Here is a 25,514-nt window from a genome sequence, read left to right as displayed (position 1 = left end):
GACACTGGAATGGGGTAGAGAGGAGTCTGGCATCATTCATGGTGAGGTATGGGCCGCTGTGGTAAGCGTCATCACCCCCACCGTTGGGGCAGACACTGGAATGGGGTAGAGAGGAGTCCGGCATCATTCATGGTGAGGTATGGGCCGCTGTGGTCGGCGTCATCACCCCACAGTTGGGGCGGACACTGGAATGGGGTAGAGAGGAGTCCGGCATCATTCATGGTGAGGTATGGGCCGCTGTGGTCGGCGTCATCACCCCACAGTTGGGGCGAACACTGGAATGGGGTAGAGAGGAGTCCGGCATCATTCATGGTGAGGTATGGGCCGCTGTGGTAAGCGTCATCACCCCCACCGTTGGGGCGGACACTGGAATGGGGTAGAGAGGAGTCCGGCATCATTCATGGTGAGGTATGGGCCGCTGTGGTAAGCGTCATCGCCCCCACAGTTGGGGCGGACACTGGAATGGGGTAGAGAGGAGTCTGGCATCATTCATGGTGAGGTATGGGCCGCTGTGGTAAGCGTCATCACCCCCACCGTTGGGGCGGACACTGGAATGGGGTAGAGAGGAGTCTAGCATCATTCATGGTGAGGTATGGGCCGCTGTGGTAAGCGTCATCACTCCCACCGTTGGGGCGGACACTGGAATGGGGTAGAGAGGAGTCTGGCATCATTCATGGTGAGGTATGGGCCGCTGTGGTAAGCGTCATCACCCCCACCGTCGGGGCGGACACTGGAATGGGGTAGAGAGGAGTCCGGCATCATTCATGGTGAGGTATGGGCCGCTGTGGTAAGCGTCATCACCCCCACCGTTGGGGCGGACACTGGAATGGGGTAGAGAGGAGTCCGGCATCATTCATGGTGAGGTATGGGCCGCTGTGGTCGGCGTCATCACCCCACAGTTGGGGCGGACACTGGAATGGGGTAGAGAGGAGTCCGGCATCATTCATGGTGAGGTATGGGCCGCTGTGGTAAGCGTCATCACCCCCACAGTTGGGGCGGACACTGGAATGGGGTAGAGAGGAGTCCGGCATCATTCATGGTGAGGTATGGGCCGCTGTGGTAAGCGTCATCGCCCCCACAGTTGGGGCGGACACTGGAATGGGGTAGAGAGGAGTCTGGCATCATTCATGGTGAGGTATGGGCCGCTGTGGTAAGCGTCATCACCCCCACCGTTGGGGCGGACACTGGAATGGGGTAGAGAGGAGTCTAGCATCATTCATGGTGAGGTATGGGCCGCTGTGGTAAGCGTCATCACCCCCACAGTTGGGGCGGACACTGGAATGGGGTAGAGAGGAGTCCGGCATCATTCATGGGGAGGTATGGGCCGCTGTGGTAGGCGTCATCCCCCCCACAGTTGGGGCGGACACTGGAATGGGGTAGAGAGGAGTCCGGCATCATTCATGGTGAGGTATGGGCCGCTGTGGTAAGCGTCATCACCCCCACCGTTGGGGCGGACACTGGAATGGGGTAGAGAGGAGTCCGGCATCATTCATGGTGAGGTATGGGCCGCTGTGGTAGGCGTCATCACCCCCCCCCGTTGGGGCGGACACTGGAATGGGGTAGAGAGGAGTCCGGCATCATTCATGGTGAGGTATGGGCCGTTGTGGTAAGCGTCATCACCCCCACCGTTGGGGCGGACACTGGAATGGGGTAGAGAGGAGTCCGGCATCATTCATGGTGAGGTATGGGCCGCTGTGGTAAGCGTCATCACCCCCACCGTTGGGGCGGACACTGGAATGGGGTAGAGAGGAGTCCGGCATCATTCATGGTGAGGTATGGGCCGCTGTGGTAGGCATCATCACCCCCCCCGTTGGGGTGGACACTGGAATGGGGTAGAGAGGAGTCCGGCATCATTCATGGTGAGGTATGGGCCGCTGTGGTAAGCGTCATCACCCCCACCGTTGGGGCGGACACTGGAATGGGGTAGAGAGGAGTCCGGCATCATTCATGGTGAGGTATGGGCCGCTGTGGTAGGCGTCATCACCCCCCCCCCGTTGGGGCGGACACTGGAATGGGGTAGAGAGGAGTCCGGCATCATTCATGGTGAGGTATGGGCCGCTGTGGTAAGCGTCATCACCCCCACCGTTGGGGCGGACACTGGAATGGGGTAGAGAGGAGTCCGGCATCATTCATGGTGAGGTATGGGCCGTTGTGGTAAGTGTCATCACCCCCACAGTTGGGGCGGACACTGGAATGGGGTAGGGAGGAGTCCGGCATCATTCATGGTGAGGTATGGGCCGTTGTGGTAAGCGTCATCACCCCCACCGTTGGGGCGGACACTGGAATGGGGTAGAGAGGAGTCCGGCATCATTCATGGTGAGGTATGGGCCGCTGTGGTAGGCGTCATCACCCCCCCCCCGTTGGGGTGGACACTGGAATGGGGTAGAGAGGAGTCCGGCATCATTCATGGTGAGGTATGGGCCGCTGTGGTAAGCGTCATCACCCCCACCGTTGGGGCGGACACTGGAATGGGGTAGAGAGGAGTCCGGCATCATTCATGGTGAGGTATGGGCCGCTGTGGTAGGCGTCATCACCCCCCCCGTTGGGGCGGACACTGGAATGGGGTAGAGAGGAGTCCGGCATCATTCATGGTGAGGTATGGGCCGCTGTGGTAGGCGTCATCACCCCCACCGTTGGGGCGGACACTGGAATGGGGTGTAGAGGAGTCCGGCATCATTCATGGTGAGGTATGGGCCGCTGTGGTGAGCGTCATCTCCCCCACTGTTGGGGCGGACATTGGAATGGGGTGTAGAGGAGTCCGGCATCATTCTTGGTGAGGTATGGGCCGTTGTGGTAGGCGTCATCACCCCCACCGTTGGGGCGGACACTGGAATGGGGTAGAGAGGAGTCCGGCATCATTCATGGTGAGGTATGGGCCGCTGTGGTAAGCGTCATCACCCCACAGTTGGGGCGGACACTGGAATGGGGTAGAGAGGAGTCCGGCATCATTCATGGTGAGGTATGGGCCGCTGTGGTAAGCGTCATCACCCCCCCCCCCGTTGGGGCGGACACTTGAATGGGGTAGAGAGGAGTCTGGCATCACTCATGGTGAGGTATGGGCCGCTGTGGTAAGCGTCATCACCCCCCCCCCCGTTGGGGCGGACACTGGAATGGGGTAGAGAGGAGTCTGGCATCATTCATGGTGAGGTATGGGCCGCTGTGGTAAGCGTCATCACCCCCCCCGTTGGGGCGGACACTGGAATGGGGTAGAGAGGAGTCCGGCATCATTCATGGTGAGGTATGGGCCGCTGTGGTAAGCGTCATCACCCCCCCCCCCGTTGGGGCGGACACTGGAATGGGGTAGAGAGGAGTCCGGCATCATTCATGGTGAGGTATGGGCCGCTGTGGTAAGCGTCATCACCCCCACCGTCGGGGCGGACACTGGAATGGGGTAGAGAGGAGTCCGGCATCATTCATGGTGAGGTATGGGCCGCTGTGGTAAGAGTCATCACCCCCACCGTTGGGGCGGACACTGGAATGGGGTAGAGAGGAGTCCGGCATCATTCATGGTGAGGTATGGGCCGCTGTGGTAAGCGTCATCACCCCCCCCCCCCCGTTGGGGCGGACACTGGAATGGGGTAGAGAGGAGTCCGGCATCATTCATGGTGAGGTATGGGCCGCTGTGGTAAGCGTCATCACCCCACAGTTGGGGCGGACACTGGAATGGGGTAGAGAGGAGTCCGGCATCATTCATGGTGAGGTATGGGCCGCTGTGGTAAGCGTCATCACCCCCACAGTTGGGGCGGACACTGGAATGGGGTAGAGAGGAGTCCGGCATCATTCATGGTGAGGTATGGGCCGCTCTGTGGTAAGCGTCATCACCCCCACAGTTGGGGCGGACACTGAAATGGGGCAAGAGAGGAGTCCGGCATCATTCATGGTGAGGTATGGGCCGCTGTGGTAGGCGTCATCACCCCCACAGTTGGGGCGGACACTGGAATGGGGCAAGAGAGGAGTCCGGCATCATTCATGGTGAGGTATGGGCCGCTGTGGTAGGCGTCATCACCCCCCCCCCCGTTGGGGCGGACACTGGAATGGGGTAGAGAGGAGTCCGGCATCATTCATGGTGAGGTATGGGCCGTTGTGGTAAGCGTCATCACCCCCACCGTTGGGGCGGACACTGGAATGGGGTAGAGAGGAGTCCGGCATCATTCATGGTGAGGTATGGGCCGCTGTGGTAGGCGTCATCACCCCCCCCCCCCGTTGGGGTGGACACTGGAATGGGGTAGAGAGGAGTCCGGCATCATTCATGGTGAGGTATGGGCCGCTGTGGTAAGCGTCATCACCCCCCCCCCCCCCCCCCCCCGTTGGGGCGGACACTTGAATGGGGTAGAGAGGAGTCTGGCATCACTCATGGTGAGGTATGGGCCGCTGCGATAGGCGTCATCACCCCCACCGTTGGGGCGGACACTGGAATGGGGTAGAGAGGAGTCCGGCATCATTCATGGTGAGGTATGGGCCGCTGTGGTAAGCGTCATCACCCCCACAGTTGGGGCGAACACTGGAATAGGGCAGAGAGGAGTCCGGCATCATTCATGGTGAGGTATGGGCCGCTGTGGTAAGCGTCATCACCCCCACAGTTGGGGCGGACACTGGAATGGGGTAGAGAGGAGTCCGGCATCATTCATGGTGAGGTATGGGCCGCTGTGGGAGGCGTCATCACCCCCCCCCATTGGGGCGGACACTGGAATGGGGTAGAGAGGAGTCTGGCATCACTCATGGTGAGGTATGGGCCGCTGTGATAGGCGTCATCACCCCCACCGTTGGGGCGGACACTGGAATGGGGTAGAGAGGAGTCCGGCATCATTCATGGTGAGGTATGGGCCGCTGTGGTAAGCGTCATCACCCCCACAGTTGGGGCGAACACTGGAATGGGGTAGAGAGGAGTCCGGCATCATTCATGGTGAGGTATGGGCCGCTGTGGTAGGCGTCATCACCCCCACCGTTGGGGCGGACACTGGAATGGGGTAGAGAGGAGTCTGGCATAATTCATGGTGAGGTATGGGCCGCTGTGGTAGGCGTCATCACCCCCACAGTTGGGGCGGACACTGGAATGGGGTAGAGAGGAGTCTGGCATCATTCATGGTGAGGTATGGGCCGCTGTGGTAGGCGTCATCACCCCCACCGTTGGGGCGGACACTGGAATGGGGTAGAGAGGAGTCCGGCATCATTCATGGTGAGGTATGGGCCGCTGTGGTAGGCGTCATCACCCCTCTGTGATGACTCCTCCCATTGGGGCGGACACTGGATTGGGGTAGAGAGGCACAGTGGGCACCGGGGACGGATCAACCAGCTGGAGGCCTGCTCACATTTATAGGACCGAAGGCGCTCCAAAGGGATTATGTGGGGTACCAACGATCCTCAGCGTGGCCTCTGGATCCGCTGCAGCTCGAGCGGTGGCCACAGGAACTTAGGGGGAGTCCAGATCAAAGGTGGGGTTTGTTCTGAAGTGAGAAACTGAGATCCCAACGTGGAGGTACCTGGGGGCGGTGTGACTCCTCATGGTTTTCCACTAATCGACCCAGTGCTTAATTTGTAAAAAGTAAGTGCCAGGGTCCTTCTTGAACGGCCACTGCAGCACGCACTGCCCTTTGCCCGGTCAGCGCTGCCAGTGACAGCACCAACACAACTACTAACCATCGCGTTCCTACAAGTGACAATTCAGACTATTCCTTGCCACACAAAACTACAATCATACCATGGGTGCCAGGTATTATTAATTTGGAATGTATATTGACATAGTAACCACTATTTTGTGCTCTTCTCAAAATTAGACAGACATTTGTACCATGTGGTGGACTGTTCGTAGCGCTTGCATGGAGAATTAAGTACCAGTGCCGAGCACCTGATTAAGCACTGAGTCGACCCTCAGGCATACAGTTATAAAATTACAAGTATATACAATACAGCTCTTCTATGAGGGCCAAATAAAGATTAATACACTACAAATCTATCAGCATATGTAATCAATACCAAAAAGCTTGTCTTCTGTGGTAATCTGTATGTAGGATGGTATATCCAGAATCAGGGCTGAAATGTATGGATTTACTTAACCGCATCCGCCCTAGCGGTTTTCGTGCTGTGCGCTGGGTTTTTAAAAAACCCGCGTTACATGACGAGCTCAGCTCGTCATCAGCGTACGAGCGCCGTAGCTCATGACGAGCTGAGCTCGTCATCAGCATCGAAGGGGTTAAAGAGGGTCATATCCTCTTTGTGTTCATTGGATCCAGAGAGAGAAACAAAATGTACTTAACCCCTTCGGTGCTCATGGCGGAGTGGTTCCGTCATGCGTGCCGGTTGAGCTGTGCTAATGACGGAACCGCTCCGTCATGGCCCCGCCCGCTCAATAGAACCTTCAGCACAGCGCGAAAATTCGCGCCGCGCTGAAGAGGTTAACTGTCAGAAAAGTGCACCTGTCTTCTCTTTCAAACAGCACTCTTCATGGAGTTATCCTCATGGCCCTGGAAATACAAGAGTTCAACGCTGGGTCTCGTCCCCCCTTTACACCCCGCAGGATACCTACCAACTACCACGGCAGAGCAGAGTTCCACGTGTTGTCTCTGAGCACTACATTTCTTGACCACAAGTGTGTATCATGAGTTTACTCTAAGCACGGCGCAGGAATACATTTCACGAGCACTTGCTATTAATATTTAACCGCATGCATGCTAGCGGTTTTCCCGCTGCGCGCTGCGATTTAAAAAAACCCGTGTTACGTGACGAGCTCAGCTTGTCATCCACGTAGCGCAGGTTACGCTCATGACGAGCTGAGCTCGTCATGAGCGTAGAAGGGGTTAAAATGTTTTAAAGACACACTTGTTTTACATAGAGAGATGTGAACTACTTTTAATTACGTTAGGCTTGGATTATGTGATTAAACACAAACTTAGGTCTAAATTTTATAGACGTATATGAGTTGTCCTGAAAAGGTCACAACGCATCCATGTAGCTTAGAGATTTAGATTTTATGGATTTATAGAGCGTGTAGCTACCTGAGGGCTTCCGAGCGCTGCGAGATTCCCACTCTACGAAGGCTAGAGATGGATTAGTGATGCTGCTTGAACAGCCATGTTTTGATCGTCTTCCGGAGAGCTGTTTGCGATGTCAGTACACGAGATTCGGGTGGGAGTGAGTTCCATAGCTTGGGTGCCAGGAGGGAGAATGCTCTACCTCCCCATCTGGCTCTTCTAATTCGTATGGGTTTTATTAGTCGTTCTGAGACGGAGCTCAGGCTTCTACTTGGAACATAAAGGGTCAACAGGTTTCTAATTTTATTTGGCCCCTTATTGCGTAGAGCTCTGTGGGTCATGACGAGTGCCTTGAATTTGATTCTGGCCTCAACCGGAAGGCAGTGTAGAGCTTTTAAATGCTTCCTAGCTGACTCCCGAGTAGGGGCCTTGCCCAGTAGCCTTGCTGCGGCATTCTAGACCACCGGGAGTCGGTTGATCACAAACTTGGGCGCCCCCAGGAAAAGTGAATTGCCGTAGTCCAGGAGTGATGTGACCAGGGAGTGGACCACTGTCTTTCTGAGTTCTAAGGGAATACACTCCAGTATTTTGCAGAGGATTCTAAGTAGTCCAAAGCATATGCCTGTCAGTTTCTTGGCTTGGGTTGCCATTGTTAGGTCCTTGTCGAGCAAGAATTCCAAATTTGTGATCAATTCCTTTGGCGTGGGTCGGTTACCCAGGCATTTGGGCCAGCTGATAGACGGCCTGGGGACTGCCTTGTTACTGAGAACCACTAGTTCCATTTTATCCCCATTGAATTTTAAATAGCTCTTTGTCATCCAACCAACGCTCTTTCCATACAGGGAGCTCTGCTTTCGGTGTCCCTGTTGGTTCTGGGATCTAGGGAAATCACCAACTGGGTGTCATCAGCGTAGGCTGTCATGAAGACATCGAACTCTTGGACAATATGGGACAGTGGCTTCATATAGACGTCAAACAGTGCAGGACTCTGTGAGGAGCCCCGAGGCACCCCACAAGCCAAAGGCATTGTTCTGGAGAGGAGATCGCTTTCCATAACTTGGAAGGTTCTTCCTTCCAGAAACGAAGCCAGCCACGTAAGAGTGTTACCTTGGACACCGATGGCCTTTAGTCTATCTCATAGGATATGGTGGTCCACCGAAAACAGATCTATTATTTTTCCACAATCCATGGTCATAGGGGGTCTTCTTGTTTGTGTTTTATGTGATGTGAGCTACAGTAAGCCCTGTTCAGAGATAAAACCACCAGAGATGGAATAACAGACTGAGCTCAGTTCACCATTGAACAATTTAACTGCTCTACATGGATGAACGTGACACGTTCTGTCCCACAGAGAGGGTCCATAGCAAACACTGCCCCACGCTAAATCCCAAGACAATGACTTACATAGTGCTGCTCTACAGTAATAAATAGCACAGAAACGGCAGCTCAATCTCAATTCATTTGAGGTTATGCAGAGATCTGTTCCCCTGCCAGTGGACTTGTAGAACACCAAGGATTAGCCAAAAAGTGACAGCAGTTTTTCTTCTTACTAACCTCTCCTCATCACCAGCGACACTACTGCGACCCGCAGTCCAAGGCCTGTTGGGCATTTCTTGTCCACCGTTTCGTCCCCGGGTACTGGGGGGCCGGCTAACTCCACTGCCCGTGCGGCCGGTACCCATCACAAAGCTTACAACATGGGGGTTGTATTTGGAAAGAGCCTGGTTTTCATCCCTGAAAGAGAAACCCAAGATGTTTTGTAAAAAGAGAGATACATTTTTTTTCTTATATCACTTGGTTGATCTGTTTGTAACTCTTTATGTTTAGCACAGGGATCGGAAGTGATGTACTTTGTTTAGAACACAAGACATAAGTCAATCATGCAGGTGTGGGGCTAGGACATTACAGTCTGTGTCCACATCTTCAACATTTACACTTTATACAACAATGCTCTGGTCATACTGAATGTTATGTTATGGGAACTTATATCACGCACAGCTGCTCCAGCGAAGGAGCGTCCTGGTGCTTGACAAGGTAACTGACACAACACAACTAAAGAGGCCCTGGACAGTGTGCTCATGTGAGGTAGTGTACAGCTACACCTTATTTTCTTGTTCTATTCGCGGTGTTTTGAGAGCACATTGGAAGATCTTGAGGGAGGAGAAAACCATATGTTCGGCAGGAAGACTATTCCGCAGAAGGCGTCATAATGACGCAAAGCTCAGGACCTCGAGGCAGCAGAGAGCACGCCAGGGACTTCGAAGCAGCACAAGATAGTGCAGGGGCGCCAAGTTGGAACAGGGCAGCGCAGGGGCCATGATGCGGCACAGGGAACCACAGGGACCCTTAAGCGGAACAAGGAGCCCAGGGAACACACCGCGACACAGGGCAGTGGCACAGGGCAACGCTTGGATCTCCGACTCGGCACAGAGCCGTGCAGGGACCCCTGATGCGGTACAAATGTGATGCTGGAAGGCCCCCCCCCCCAAAGTCGAACAGGCCCACGCAGGGCCCCCGATGCAGAACAGGCCCACGCAGGGCCCCCGATGCAGAGCAGGCGCACGCAGGGACTCCCCGTGCGGCGCAGGAACCCTTGACGCAGCGCAGAGCAGGAACCCTCGATGCGGCACAGAGCAGGGACCCTCGACGTGGCGCAGAGCAGGGACCCACAAATCCAGCGCTGGGCAGGGGCCCTCGACGCAGCGCAGAGCAGGGACCCACAAATCCGGCGCTGGGCAGGGACCCTCGATGCAGAGCAGGGACCCCCGATGCAGAGCAGGGCTACGCAGGGAAGGGACCATTGATACGGCAAGAAGCTAGTATTGAAGGAGACATACATGAGACGGCTTCACAGAAGGGCCACCCATACCTGCCTTCTTTGCGTGCCTTCTGCCGTATGCTGAACAAAAGCATGCGGATCTCCTGCCTCACCATGTCTTTGATGGCCGGCGGGTCGGCCAGGACAGGACAGCTGCTGACTGGAAGGCGCTGGATGGGAGAGAATCCAGTGGAGCGCACTTCCCTCCACAGCTCCAGGAGGGTCTCCACCTGAAAGTAAAAATGTTAATGTGAGAGTCCAGTTTTACACAATCCTTAATACTAGGGTCACACGGCTTCCAAGAGCTACCAAATGTTGATACATTAGGAAACTATGAATTAAACTCATATGATGGGGTGCACCAGAGTTAGGTCAAGCAGTTTACTGCTTCTCTGTACAGGCCACCGCCATGAATGCAGCCCCAAATGCATCTTATGTTTCCATCTCTGTGCGCCAAAACAGGGGGCTATGGATGGAAAAAGGGAAATAAACTTTCATAATTGCAACAAATTAGAGATTTTGCAGCATTACAGTTTTTGAAAAATGAAGATTTTATTGGAGGCAGAGGATGGAATGAGATGCAATCATCAGTGTCCCCGCTGCAATGCGCAGAAATCACCAAAGAAACAGAACCGCGCCATTTGTATAAACCCTTCACACAATGGAAATGCCGTTCAACATGAAAATATTTTTGAAAACAATAACAAGGAGCAAGTAATTATCTCTTTGAGAATGAATGGAAACAAAACACAAAACACACAAAAGCCATTGGTGCTGTCAAAAGAAAGAATAAGGCAAAAGAGTCTGACTAAGAAGAAGGCGTCCCTCACCCACCAGAGGGGGCTTGCTTCATCACTGGGAATCCTCCTCGCACCATGAAGCCCAGCCTACAACCCCTCGCTGCGAGCGAGGAGCTCAGGGATTAATTAATTAATTGTGGGTTTCTAAAGCGCTAGAATCGACTCCCGGAGGAGTATCTCTGCACTGTAGACTGCTGGGGAACCCGTCCTGGCTTTCCCTGTGAGATGGTCCCTACTGGGTATCTCCAAGGTGAAACCAGGCATCCCCGAAGTCTGTGGGGTCCGTTGTGGAGATGAGGCAAGCTAATGCCCAGAGTTGCCGAGTGTGATCCCTAGTTAGAGTAGGCACCGAGGCGAGAATTATCGAGTCCGTTGACCCTGGTCCTCGACCCTGCCGCGTCGGGAATAGAACCCTGGTCCCGGGCCGACTTCTGCTTCCGGGTCTGCCGCCTCTAACCAGTGAGCCACACCACTCCACTTGTCAGAGGGGTTAACACTAAGACCTGATGGGACCAAGCAAGGTGTTGTGAGGAGTGCAGTGCTAATAGTGAAGTACAAAAAACATATCAATAATGAAAAAAACTACTTTTTCTGCACCGCCCTTGCCAATGCGAAAAACAGGCCAAAAGAACTCTTTAACATCGTCAAGCAACAAACTTCCAAATCCTCTACAACCCCAGTCCAGGCCTCCAAAGTCCTATGCGACAACTTCGCAACCTTCTTCAACGAAAAAAATCAACAAGATCGAACTATCACTCGACGTCATCCTCAATCCCACCTCCAAAAACTCAGCTCCAGCAATCGAAATCACCTCTAGCTCGCGCCCCACGAAAGCCTGGAGAACCTTCGACCCCGTACCTGAAGCTGAGATTTTCAAACTAATCTCCTCATCACACATCATCGACCCTGTACCCTCTCAAATGACCAAAAAGCTGAAACTTTCCCTCGCACCACTATGGTGCGAAATCATAAACAGCTCCTTAAAAACCGGCATCATACCAGACTGTCTCAAAGCCGGCCAAGTCACACCACTACTCAAAAAGCCAGGCCTAGACTCCAACGACCTGAACAACTTCAGACCGGTTTCCAATCTCCCCTTCCTAGCCAAAATCCTCGACAAATGCGTTCTCAGTCAACTGAATCAGCACATTGACAATATCAACCTGCTAGACCAACACCAATCAGGCTTCAGAAAAGGCTGTAGCACTGAAACCGCGATCCTCAACATTGTCGATGACGTCCTCAAATCCCTTGACACTGACCAATGCTGCCTACTCATTCACCTAGAAAGCTCGGCAGCCTTTGACACGGTGGATCACAATCTTCTCATCAAGGTTCTCAAAGACCGAGTAGGTGCAGACGAGGTGGTCCTGCAATGGTTCTCCTCTTTCTTTCACTGTCGCTCCCAAAGGATAAAAATCAAATCCTTTACGTCCGACCTTCTCCCCGTCAACAGATGTGCCCTCCAAGGTTCAGTACTCTCCCCTCAGCTGTTCAACATATACAAGAAACACCTCACAACCATTCTAAAAAAAGCCAACATACCCTTGCACCTACATGCAGAGGACACCCAGATCTACTCCATTAACGACATTCTAAGACTCAACAACACTCTTAACCCCTTGGGTGCGGATGACGGCTCCCGGTCGTCATCAGTTACGGTGGGCGTGTGCTGATGACGGCCGGGAGTCGCCCGAGATCGGAATGTGCCGCACAGGCACAGAATTCCAGCCGCAGCCAGGGGGTTAAAGAAGTTCAACAATGGCTTGCAACAAGCCACCTTAAACTCAAACAAGAAGAAAACAAAATCCTCCTCATCTCCAACAAAGACGAATACCCGCACATCGTAGAGTGGCTGAAAGCTATTGATGCTCTCAACGGCAATCTCACCCTGGCTAACTCGGTAAAATCACTAGGATTCACCCTCGACCTGAATCTAACCATGACCAAAGACATTAAGATCTCCGCCAAGAGTGCCTTTCTTAATCTGAAGCTCTTCAACAAAATTAAACCCTTCATCCCGCCTATGGACCTCAAACAAGCCACCCAATCACTGGTGTTATCTAGACTGGACTATGGGAACGCAGTTCTCTTTGGTACAGCTCTCTCCCACTTAGCCCCACTCAAAACAACTCTCAATGCTGCTGCCAGAATTGTCACCGGAGTCAAAAAATACAACCATCTATCTCTCGCACTCAAGGAACTAAAATGGCTCCCAGTGGAAAGGCGTGCCAGCTTTAGAACTGCCTGCCTTACTCACAACGATTCAGAAAAGGGGGTGGTGATGAACAGAGTGTCTGAATTAAGCAGACCACTCTTACCCAGTCCAAAGATCAGGGCTTGATCCATCACCGTTATTTATCTCACTGCCCCATCCCAGCTCAGAACCTGGCTATATGCAAATTAGTCTGTCCCTGGCCCAGTGCATCATGGGAACAGGGCAGACCAAACTACCAAGCCAATTCTTCACCAGAAAGGAGACAAGCTACCGGGGACCGGTTTCTGGCATTTCAGCCTCTTCGGCCCGGCTTGCTTGAATCCTGATGGAGCAGTGAGAAAGGGACTCATGTCTGAGTATACCCTGCCACACCTATAGTGGCCAAAAACGATTCAGAAAAGGGGGTGGTGATGAACAGAGTGTCTGAATTAAGCAGACCACTCTTACCCAGTCCAAAGATCAGGGCTTGATCCATCACCGTTATTTATCTCACTGCCCCATCCCAGCTCAGAACCTGGCTATATGCAAATTAGTCTGTCCCTGGCCCAGTGCATCATGGGAACAGGGCAGACCAAACTACCAAGCCAATTCTTCACCAGAAAGGAGACAAGCTACCGGGGACCGGTTTCTGGCATTTCAGCCTCTTCGGCCCGGCTTGCTTGAATCCTGATGGAGCAGTGAGAAAGGGACTCATGTCTGAGTATACCCTGCCACACCTATAGTGGCCAAAAACGATTCAGAAAAGGGGGTGGTGATGAGCAGAGTGTCTGAATTAGGCAGACCACTCTTACCCAGTCCAAAGATCAGGGCTTGATCCATCACCGTTATTTAGCTCACTGCACCATCCCAGCTCAGAACCTGGCTATATGCAAATTAGTCTGTCCCTGGCCCAGTGCATCATGGGAACAGGGCAGACCAAACTACCAAGCCAATTCTTCACCAGAAAGGAGACAAGCTACCGGGGACCGGGGACCGGTGTTGGATCTAGCCCTGATCTCTTGACTGGGTGAGAGTATTCTGCTTAATTCAGAGACTCTGTCCATCACCACCCCGTGTTGTAAATATTTTTGTCCACCCTAAGCGTGGAAGGGTATACTCAGATGTGAGTCCCTTGCTCATTGCACCATCAGGATTCAAGCAAGCCGGGCCGAAGACGGCTGAAATGCCAGAAACCGGTCCCCGGAAGCTTGTTTCCTTCCCAGTGTAAGAATTGGCTTTTGTAGTCTGGTCTGCCCTGTTCCCATGATGCACTGGGCCAGGGACAGACTAATTTGCATACAGCCAGGTTCTGAAACTGGGATGGTGCAATGAGCTAAAAAACGGTGTTGGATCTAGCCCTGATCTCTTGACTGGGTGAGAGTATTCTGCTTAATTCAGAGACTCTGTCCATCACCACCCCGTGTTGTAAATATGCCTTACTCACAAAGCCTTACACACAGGGAAAACAGAATACCTGGCCTCCAAGCTCAAGAAAGCCGGCCAATCAAGAAACCTTAGGAGTTCCAACACCCTCTTACTAATCCCTTTGAAAACACGCAAGCAAAAAACTGCGGCACGTTCCTTCGCAGGAAACGCACCCAAAATCTGGAACTCCATCCTGGTTGATATCAGGACTACTCCCTCCTTCATAAAATTCAAAAGACTCTTAAAAGACTTATACCTCTACCGTGCCTTCCCGAACTGAAATCCAAAACGCACAAGCTGGCACTCTCCAGCCACCCGGCAATTGCTCCAACACTCCCTACCTCATCCCCGTCCCCTAACCCCCTTCTCTTCCCTCAACTCCCGGAGGAAGACTTAGCACAAGACGTTGTCCACGCATCAAGACTACCTCAGAACTGCTCTACCTCAATGTGCTCCTCGGATGCACAGCACACTAGAACTTTTGAACACTTATGCTTACTTTTGCCTTTATGTGTTTTTTTTCCCCCATATGCTGCAAAGCGCTCCAATACCTTCAGGTCTGGCTAGCACTATATAAAACCTCCTAAATAAAAAAAATAAAAAACAGTGAAGTGAATTAAAACTAACTACATCCTTTTATTCTGGCTTCCTTGTGCTAGGATTAAAAGCAGCAAAAAAAACAAGATGTACGACGGGAACCATTAGACCGAATTGTACTCAGCTTAGATCGACTTGTTTCAGCGTGTGGCCTACAGAGTGCTGTGGCTTTCTTAAGGATCTTGAGTAAGCTACTGCTGTAAGAGCGATGTCTAAAAAGTGTGAGAACAGTATTGGCAATAATGGCGAGTAGGTAGGTAAATTGAGTAGTGGCGGCTCCCCATTTGGGCGTGGGGGCCCTGCCTCCCTGCTTTCTAGCAGTGCAAGAAGGCAGAAACATAAATGGTAATAACTACCACTTATGTTTCTTCCTTCTCGCACTGCGAGAAGGAAGAAGTGCGTGGTTGGGGGTGGGCGGTCCTGCTCGAGGGCAGGGGGAGTGGCTTGCGCACTGTTGTACATACTGCCTGTTTGGGCAGCCTGAGGCCATAGGTGTGATGGCGGGTTGAGACCATAATTTGGAGTAAGTGCGCAAACGTTTTATTTGGGTAACACAAGATCTTTTTCCGTTAGTACGGATTAATCTCCATGTTGAGAAGGCGGAGTCTGGCTGCAATAGGGGTGGCCAATCTATTTCTTTAGGACCTCACGACCTACCTCATTTTGGCACCCTCTTTAGGACCACCCTTAGCATCTTTCCGGTCCTGTTTTAAAGCGCGAAGCCCCCACAATTTGGGTAAGTGCCATAATGAATACTAACAGATGATCGGTATGGATGTATGAGTGCACATGGTATGTATGGGGACGCCAACATTTTTTTTTTTTTTAAACGGTGCTCCACTAGTTGCAATTGAGATTGTTTTTATATGTGGTAACTACCTCTGAAACACGTATTAACACATATCTAGTGTTAGAATGCGGGTTATATCGCCACGCCATAGACCTGTCACAGTCGAACAGTTTGTCACAGAAGTCCATTATGAGTGGCACAGTATGGGGGACTATCCCCGAATAAGCAGCATGTACACAATGTTTGGCACGCTACACACAGCTCACCTAAAGGAATAAATACTGAATCTGTGGTCTGTGCAAATGTGTTCTGCTGTTTTTCACCCACAGATGGAGCCTGGCAACATGCAGACACATTAACACTTGTGCATTACATGAGGAGAAGCTACTCTTCCCTCGCTTCACGGTGAGGATAGGGATTGCCCATCGTGTTATTCCCCACACATAGAGGGGGTTCTGATCTTGCCCTGAAGAAAGTCCTGGACCTTTACCGCCACCTATGGACTGAAACATGTCGGCACTAGGGTCTTAGGACCATTAAAACCCAACAAGACCCGCTTTTAGAATGTTATTAACCCAGTCAGATCCAAGAATAAAGGGAAACCAGGGGTCTGACTGAGGTTTTTTATCTTTAAGGCCCCCCTTCATCTATCTAAAGAGCTACCCAACACTGTGGTTGAGGCCACCCCGACTTTTAGGGGTCGGGGTGACCCGATGATGAAGCATGACAGCACTATGGTGTGTGAGGGTAATTTAACAACAAAAGGTCTTCTCCCCTACACATGGTTATGGTTAGCATAACCACCCACAGTTCTGAATAGTATACATCTACCCTCGAGAGGTCCACTATACCCGTAGGTTCCTCCTGAGCAGGACCCTGCATTCGCTTCAGTAATACAGGGTCTCATACCACCGCATTACGCTACTGGTATGTCAGTTTGGAGTATTTCTAGTAATATAAAGTTTCAGGGAGGATATACTCCAATTTGTTGTTCCTCTTCGACCCCCTAAACACTGAAAAGTATCGGTGGCGTTGGTTATTTACACCCTCTTATTCATCCATGAACCAATATATGTCATCGAACAAGTTTGTGAAATGACAAGCAGGATTCGGAAATTTGAAGATTCAGATATAGCCTGGAAGAGACGATACCGTCAACAAACGAATGTATGACGTTACAACGAATTCCGTTGCAACAAATGCCTTTAACACGCATGCGTTACAACGGAATTCGTTTAACACGTATAACATTTACCTCGATTGCTTGCGTGGTGACGTCATACGTCGTTAAGAGAAAGCGGAAGTTTATTTTCCGATTTCTCTTAAACGACGCTGATTAAATACATAACCCGACGTGACTTCAGGGAGACCCCCCCAAGCCCCCCTTTTTTTAACTTTTTACCTTTACCACATATACCTTTACTACAAACCTCGTAGTAAAGGTATGCGTGGTAAAGGCTTTCGTGGTAACCACGCATGCGTTGTACTGCATGCGTGGTTAACGATTTCGTGGAAACGGCTTCGTTGTAATGGCCGTTTCCCTCAACAAACTGTACCAATACGGAACCCAGACTCCTCCAATACTGTGGACTGCAGATGTCAAGGAAGGGATCTTCCTACCTAGGAGTGGGGAAAGGAGGCCTCAACCCCCTCAGCAGTCTAGAAGCCATTAACCAAACTAGTAAGAGAGTAGGGGCCACCCACCCAAAGCCTCGAGTAACAGCATCCATCAGAGGCAAACTTATGGAAGGAGACAACTTTCTAATCTTGGAGTCCCTTAGGGAGGCTGACGGGGGGTCAGGGAGATGAAGACTCACAGATCCAAAAGAGTATGTAGTGGAAGCATCCTTAGCTGAACAAATGAAACTAAAGACATTCTACAACAGCAGAAACTTCCTAATTACAAATTATGCAGTAACATCTTAACCAGAGCCACTTGTCACCCACAAAAAAACATAAGGTGTTCAACTGTTTACAGGAGCAGGTTCAGAAACAACCGGTTGTTGAACATTTAAGCAAAAAGACCCAGGAAACAAACCTGAAAGAAAGGCATATGGCCGGGTGTCCCGGGGTGGCTGGGGATCCGAGGGGTTGGCTGACCTCCAAAGGGGGAACCTGTTCTGTGGCGGAAGGAGAGGCGGAGACCCGAAATAAGGTTCTTAGAGAAGGCTTTATTTTAGTATATGTCTTTCGGCTCCTGCTGGTGATGCGTTCTCTGGCGAACGCTGCTGGGTCGAATGTGGGCTGTCGAAGCGGGTCCAGGATGGCTCTTGCTTCTGTACTCCCAGTCGACCCCTCGTGCTCCGCATAGGAGGAAAGAAGACAGGAAAAAGTATCAGGGCTGGATTCCCCGTCGATAACAAAGGGACCGGGAGTGAGGGAAACCACTGACAGGTGAACACCACACACTCTTTACTAGGTGGAGGGGTAGTGCTCGTGAGAGGGAGGGGGTCGGGGTGGCTTCTACGTTCGTGGCACTTCACTCAGTGCATGCAGGGACGTGACCGCCCATCCACCCTGCCATACGCCCCCGTACCTGCCGTAGCCACGTTCCTCCCGTGGGACCGTGGCGGGGCGGGTCGCCTAACCGTTGGCCTCCTGGCTTCTTCGGCACCTCTGTTCTCCAGGGCTGCTCGTCCTCTTCTTCCGTACTGCTCCGATATCTCCTCTCCTCTCCTGGTATTGCAGCTAGGGAAACGCCGTACGTCGCTTCCTGGATCCGGGGTTCTTTTGACCTCGCCGCGTCACACCCTGGGGGCGTGGTCTCGCTACTCTGGTCCGCCTCCTTAAAGGGGTAGATGACCTCCGTGTCCGCGGTTGGCCACCAATAGTCCGGGTCGCCTCCGCGCCAGTCGGCTTCTGCTTCCGGGTCCATGGGCTGAGGAGAAGAAACGGAGGTATGTGAAAATGCGGGGCCGGACCACCAGTCGGTGGCCGGGCCCCCGCCCATGGTCCCCCGGGAACCCGCCCCGTCACACCGAGATACTATTACACAAATGTGATTCAGATAAGAAGCATGGTGGTTTTTCCTTCAGAGGAACTGAGATTTGTCTTGTGACTAGCATAACCAGCCATGCTGTTGGTAATAAAGGAGGTACCACTCTCCATCAAAAGTGGGGTCATAAAATCACACGCGTGACAGAAGAAACAAATGAAATAGTTCTCCTCACATGGAACGCCGATCTGACCTGGAGTCAAGAATACCATTTAGGAAATCCTATGCATACAATAGAATGAGTGACCGGCAAAAGAGATCAGGTAAAATACAAATCTTGTGGACGTCTAGAGCCCCAGCAGCGTGTAGAAAACAACCGACAACTTGTAAAGATTGAATTCCAGTTAACACTAGTCAGAGACAAATATGGCTCATCTGGAGAATGGAGGCAACAAATGCCAGTTCTTACTACAAGAAGCTAGGAAGGCCTGCCATAATATCCATACAATTCACTACGGCCAGCATGCCTGTAGACAAAATAAAAACAGATCAACACCAGTAGTCCAGTCTTAGTTGCACCTTGTGAGGCGGACACGATCGAGGACCTCTCTTGCGGGATCCGAATTACTGCATCCGGGACACTACCCTTCTTTAAAGACTTGTTATTTGTGAAATATCACCTTGAATATATGAGGAGGTGCACCAAATTAGAATTTAAAAATTACCAGTTTTGAATACACGAAAGATTACCTATTTGAATATTCGCTATTTACCTTCTTGAGCCCTGAAGAAGTCCCAGGATGGGACGAAACGCGTTGGCGGTTTCAAAAGTGGTGCTCTCAAAAGTCTTTTAAAGAATGAAAAATAAAGAATAATTTGAAAACGATCATCGACTTGTCCATGGAACTAAATCCTTTTTGAATTATTGGATCCACTACAAATTGTGTATAAAGTGTGCCGGGCTATTATGTGTTAGTTGAATCTTAATTAGCTCTAAATTTTAAAAATAGTATCTCGGTATATGTCAGGTCTTACAAAGATGTTCTTCATGACCCAGAGTTAAAAATAATGTCAATGAAAGTGGCAGACTATTACAGAAAACATGGTGGCTGCACCCTCAGACCCAAATGTATGAATACATATGTCGTCCGTCCCGCAGAGGCATTCCCGTATAGGTCACAGAACACACTTTTAAAGTCTGGGCTTCCACTGCGGAGAGAGCGCGTTCTAACTTAAACAGGAGTGATGGTTTCAAACTCAAAGGGAATGGACTTATGGGTCTCAAATTCCCTCAATGCATGAAATTCCCTCAATGCAATGATTCCCCTCAAAACATAAACCCCCCCCCCCCAAAAAAAAAACATCCTTTCGCACCACGGTTTAATTCAAAGTTGAAAGCCATGGCACATTATTGTAAAGTGCAGAAAAGAAAATGGAGGAAAAAATATCTAGCAATGGATAAATGACTATAAAGAATCAAACTTCAAATCTATCAGAGTAATCAAAACTACTAAAGCAGAATATGAGCAGGAAAGGATTCTGGGCTCAAAAACTAGACAAGGGAGGTGTTTAAGCATGCCCGATAGAGGAGGATTACACAATCGGTCCTGCTCAAGAGTTGTGACAGAATATAGGATATTTCCAAAACAAAATCCCTAAACTTGTGAAGACATTCTCTCAAACCTGTGATGTAAAGATATCTCCCATCGCTTTCTGGGCTTGGTTTACTCTTTTGACCAGTGAAGAGATATTTAACACTTTCCTAGAAATGACCTTCCCAGTGAATGTTTGTTGTTAGAAAGGCGATCCTGGGGGAGGCAGAAGAGGTCTGACTGACCACCCCTAGGTCCACCCCTCCGTCGAGAAGTAGCCGAGCATTATCGAGAGGCCTCCTGGGTGAGGGTCCTCTCCTAGGATCGTACAGCAGGGTAACCACAACACTACAAACGGACACCACACAAGAGGTTAAGTTTTTAGGCTTTATCAAGAATAAAGGTTGCTGGGTCTCAGCGGTATATACAGGCAGATCGAGGGATCTGTAGAGTCTCGTAACAGGGACAGGGTAGCGGGACAGTCTCGGTATGGATGCAGGAAGGGATACCCTGCGCACAGCTCTCAATCCTCGAGCCGGGGGTTCCGAGAGGTCAAGCCGCGGCAGCGCCAGCAGGACTCGACAGGTGGTCTTAACGGAGAGGAGGCCGCGGCAGCGCCAGCAGGCTCTCAAGATGGTTCAGCCGCGGCAGCGCCAGCAGGCTCTCTAGATGGTTCAGCCGCGGCCGTAGCGCCAGCAGGCTCTCAAGATGGTTCAGCCGCGCCAGCGCCAGCAGGCTCTCAAGATGGTTCAGCCGCGGCAGCGCCAGCAGGCTCTCAAGATAGTTCAGCCGCGGCAGCGCCAGCAGGCTCTCTAGATGGTTCAGCCGCGGCAGCGCCAGCAGGCTCTCAAGATGGTTCAGCCGCGGCAGCGCCAGCAGGCTCTCAAGATGGTTCAGCCGCGGCAGCGCCAGCAGGCTCTCAAGATAGTTCAGCCGCGGCAGCGCCAGCAGGCTCTCTAGATGGTTCAGACGCGGCAGCGCCAGCAGGCTCTCAAGATGGTTCAGCCGCGCCAGCGCCAGCAGGCTCTCAAGATGGTTCAGCCGCGGCAGCGCCAGCAGGCTCTCAAGATGGTTCAGCCGCGGCAGCGCCAGCAGGCTCTTAAGATGGTTCAGCCGCGGCAGCGCCAGCAGGCTCTTAAGACGGTACAGCTAAGGTGGGCCGCGGCAGCGCCAGCAGGCTCTCAGGGTCTCTTCAGGTTACAGGCAATGAGTTCTTCTGGTGTCGGCCGTGACAGCGTCAGCAGGGCTTCCAGTCCAGGATACAACTGGCGTCCTACTCCGGGGCTGGCCCAGATATAGGAATGGAGTCCTTTGATGTCCGGACCCTCGCGCCGGGGGGTCAGAGGGGCCGGGATGATGGTGTCCAGACACCCAGCAGGGGGGTGGAGCCAGCGCCCAGGGAGGCCGGAGGGCGATCGATACTAAGCGTCCGGGGACGGCTCGAGGGCCATCGAAACTCCCTTTTCTCCGGGATCTGTCGAGTGGCCACTCGACAACCTGGGTGGATCTTGGTGCCTCGATGTCTGGGCTTCGCTGGGGCCTGGGCCGGGGCCGAGGCCACATGGTCGTGACGTGGTGGGCCCAAGATGGAGTCTGGCGCGGCCTCGTGCTTAGGTCGTGAGGGGCCCACGATGGAGCCAGGTCGGTAGTGGGGGTCCGGGATGGTGGCCGGACCAGCAATGTTGGGGCGTGCAGTGTCGGGCAAAAGGGCTGCCCGATGCTGGGTGGAGGGCCGATGTCGTCCTGGGCCCGCCATGCGGGAGGGGTAGGACCACGCCATGAGGCCGGGTCCAACATTTGTCACACCCAACAACTGGAGAAGGTCTCCGAGATAGTTCTCCCATCCCACAGTACTCTGGAGTGGATCCCAGACAGTGGAACTCAGCTATGGTCACGCCACTGCTAACGAAACCATTTCTAGACCCTAAACCTCTCAAGTTACTGCCCAGTCTTGTTTCTCCCTCTCTCTGCCAGATTGACAGAGACCTTAGTGAACAAGCAGCCAGCTCAGTTTGAAGACTCGGCTTAGCTCGTCGTAAGACGCAGACAGATTTTCAGAAAGGTCTGTACAGTGCTTAATTTCTAACAAGCATTTGCAATGCAATAGGTCTTGCATTAGTAAAGTTTGAGCTATTGGTATTGTAAATGACAAATTTTGTATTTATGTATTGGTTTTCAAAATAGCTAAATTAATAGCTTTGTCATTTACAATGCCAATCGTTTTAACTTTCGCAAATGTGACACCTATAGCATTTGTAATGCAATGTGTGTTGTATTTACGTGACTTAGATGTATTAATGTTACAAATAACAATGGCTTTTAATTTTTTTAATATTTAATGCTTAAATAAAAGGTATTGTAATTTATAATGGCAATAGCTTTAACTTTTGTAAATAACTTTTGTGAAGATTATGTTCAGTGTATTTTATTGTGACGAAAATCCAAGAACAGAAGTGAAAACATTTAACATCTTTTTGTGACATTTGTAATAAAGCTTGAAACATTGAGAGAACATATTTGAACCAGTTATTATTGAATGGTTGCGCAGATTGATGCTGTGGTGGCGATGAGTGATGTTTTGGCGACAAGTGATGCTGTGGCGTTCAGTGATGCTGTTGAGGCGCATAGTGATGCTGTGGTGGTGCTGAGTGATGCTATGGTGATGCAATAGATAGAGTGAGTACGATAGATAGATAGAGGGAGGGAGGGCGATAGAGGGAGGACGATAGAGGGAGGGCGATAGAGGGAGGGCGCGCGATAGAGTGATGGAGCGCGATAGAGTGAGGGAGCGCGATAGAGTGAGGGAGGGCGGTAAAGTGGTGGAGGGCGGTAGAGTGGTGGAGGGCGGTAGAGTGGTGGAGGGCGGTAGAGTGAGGGAGGGCGGTAGAGTGAGGGAGGGCGGTAGAGTGAGGGAGGGCGGTAGAGTGAGGGAGGGCAGTAGAGTGATGGAGGGCGGTAGAGTGAGGGAGGGCGATAGAGTGAGGGCAGTAGAGTGATGGAGGGCGGTAGAGTGAGGGAGGGCGGTAGAGTGAGGGAGGGCGGTAGAGTGAGGGAGGGCGGTAGAGTGAGGGAGGGCGATAGAGTGAGGGAGGGCGATAGAGTGAGGGAGGGCGATAGAGTGAGGGAGGGCGATAGAGTGAGGGAGGGCGATAGAGTGAGGGAGGGCGATAGAGTGAGGGAGGGCGGTAGAGTGAGGGAGGGCGGTAGAGTGAGGGAGGGCGGTAGAGTGAGGGAGGGCGGTAGAGTGAGGGAGGGCGGTAGAGTGAGGGAGGGCGGTAGAGTGAGGGAGGGCGGTAGAGTGAGGGAGGGCGGTAGAGTGAGGGAGGGCGGTAGAGTGAGGGAGGGCGGTAGAGTGAGGGAGGGCGGTAGAGTGAGGGAGGGCGGTAGAGTGAGGGAGGGCGATAGAGTGAGGGAGGGCGATAGAGTGAGGGAGGGTGATAGAGTGAGGGCAGTAGAGTGATGGAGGGCGGTAGAGTGATGGAGGGCGGTAGAGTGAGGGAGGGCGGTAGAGTGAGGGAGGGTGATAGAGTGAGGGAGGGTGATAGAGTGAGTGAGGGCGGTAGAGTGAGTGAGGGCGGTAGAGTGAGTGAGGGCGGTAGAGTGAGTGAGGGCGGTAGAGTGAGTGAGGGCGGTAGAGTGAGTGAGGGCGGTAGAGTGAGTGAGGGCGGTAGAGTGGTAGAGTGAGGGCGGTAGAGTGGTAGAGTGAGAGCTGTAGAGTGGTAGAGTTAGGGCAGTAGAGTGGTATTGTGAGGGCGGTAGAGTTGTAAAGTGAGGGAGGTAGAGTGAGGGTGTGAGAGCGGTAGAGTGAGTGAGGGCGGTAGAGTGAGTGAGGGCGGTAGAGTGAGTGAGGGCGGTAGAGTGAGTGAGGGCGGTAGAGTGAGGGTGGTAGAGTGAGAGCGGTAGAGTGAGGGTGGTAGAGTGAGGGTGGTAGAGTGAGGGTGGTAGAGTGAGGGTGGTAGAGTGAGGGTGGTAGAGTGAGGAAGGTTGAGTGAGGGCAGTATAGTGACGGCGGTAGAGTGAGGGCAGTAGAGTGAGGGCGGTAGCGTGAGGGCGGTAGAGTGAGGGCAGTAGAGTGAGGGCGGTAGAGTGAGGGCGGTAGAGTGAGGGCGGTAGAGTGAGGGCGGTATAGTGAGGGCGGTATAGTGAGGGCGGTAGAGTGAGGGCAGTAGAGTGAGGGCGGTAGAGTGAGGGCGGTAGAGTGAGGGCGGTAGAGTGAGGGCGGTAGAGTGAGGGCGGTAGAGTGAGGGCGGTAGAGTGAGGGCGGTAGAGTGAGGGCGGTAGAGTGAGGGCGGTAGAGTGAGGACGGTTGAGTGGTAGGGTGAGGGCGGTAGAGTGAGGGCGGTAGAGTGAGGGCGGCAGAGTGGTAGAGTGAGGGCAGTAGAGTGATGGAGGGCGGTAGAGTGATGGAGGGCGGTAGAGTGAGGGAGGGCGGTAGAGTGAGGGAGGGTGATAGAGTGAGGGAGGGCGGTAGAGTGAGTGAGGGCGGTAGAGTGAGTGAGGGCGGTAGAGTGAGTGAGGGCGGTAGAGTGAGTGAGGGCGGTAGAGTGAGTGAGGGCGGTAGAGTGAGTGAGGGCGGTAGAGTGAGTGAGGGCGGTAGAGTGGTAGAGTGAGGGCGGTAGAGTGGTAGAGTGAGAGCTGTAGAGTGGTAGAGTTAGGGCAGTAGAGTGGTATTGTGAGGGCGGTAGAGTTGTAAAGTGAGGGAGGTAGAGTGAGGGTGTGAGAGCGGTAGAGTGAGTGAGGGCGGTAGAGTGAGTGAGGGCGGTAGAGTGAGTGAGGGCGGTAGAGTGAGTGAGGGCGGTAGAGTGAGGGTGGTAGAGTGAGAGCGGTAGAGTGAGGGTGGTAGAGTGAGGGTGGTAGAGTGAGGGTGGTAGAGTGAGGGTGGTAGAGTGAGGGTGGTAGAGTGAGGAAGGTTGAGTGAGGGCGGTATAGTGACGGCGGTAGAGTGAGGGCAGTAGAGTGAGGGCGGTAGAGTGAGGGCGGTAGAGTGAGGGCAGTAGAGTGAGGGCGGTAGAGTGAGGGCGGTAGAGTGAGGGCGGTAGAGTGAGGGCGGTAGAGTGAGGGCGGTATAGTGAGGGCGGTAGAGTGAGGGCAGTAGAGTGAGGGCGGTAGAGTGAGGGCGGTAGAGTGAGGGCGGTAGAGTGAGGGCGGTAGAGTGAGGGCGGTAGAGTGAGGGCGGTAGAGTGAGGGCGGTAGAGTGAGGGCGGTAGAGTGAGGGCGGTAGAGTGAGGACGGTTGAGTGGTAGGGTGAGGGCGGTAGAGTGAGGGCGGTAGAGTGAGGGCGGCAGAGTGGTAGAGTGAGGGCAGTAGAGTGAGGGCGGCAGAGTGGTAGAGTGAGGGCGGTAGAGTGGTAGAGTGAGGGCAGTAGAGTGAGGGAGGGCGATAGAGTGAGGGA

General features: G+C 52.6%; 1 protein-coding gene across 1 annotated transcript in view; it reads right to left on the bottom strand.

Moving 5' to 3' along the window:
* Positions 1-25,514, bottom strand: part of CCDC24 (coiled-coil domain containing 24) — a 208,084-nt gene that overhangs the window by 85,926 nt on the left and 96,644 nt on the right. Inside the window, exons 2-3 of the mRNA XM_078673382.1 lie at positions 9,838-10,016; positions 8,523-8,702 (exon numbers count right to left, since the gene is read on the bottom strand). Coding sequence (XP_078529508.1) covers positions 8,523-8,702; positions 9,838-10,016 — 359 coding nt within the window. The remainder of the gene's footprint in view (positions 1-8,522; positions 8,703-9,837; positions 10,017-25,514) is intronic.

The sequence above is a fragment of the Lissotriton helveticus genome, chromosome 1_2 (genome assembly GCF_964261635.1).
Source record: "Lissotriton helveticus chromosome 1_2, aLisHel1.1, whole genome shotgun sequence".
In the NCBI taxonomy this organism is placed as follows: domain Eukaryota; kingdom Metazoa; phylum Chordata; class Amphibia; order Caudata; family Salamandridae; genus Lissotriton; species Lissotriton helveticus.
This window is presented reverse-complemented; position numbering and strand designations above follow the sequence as displayed.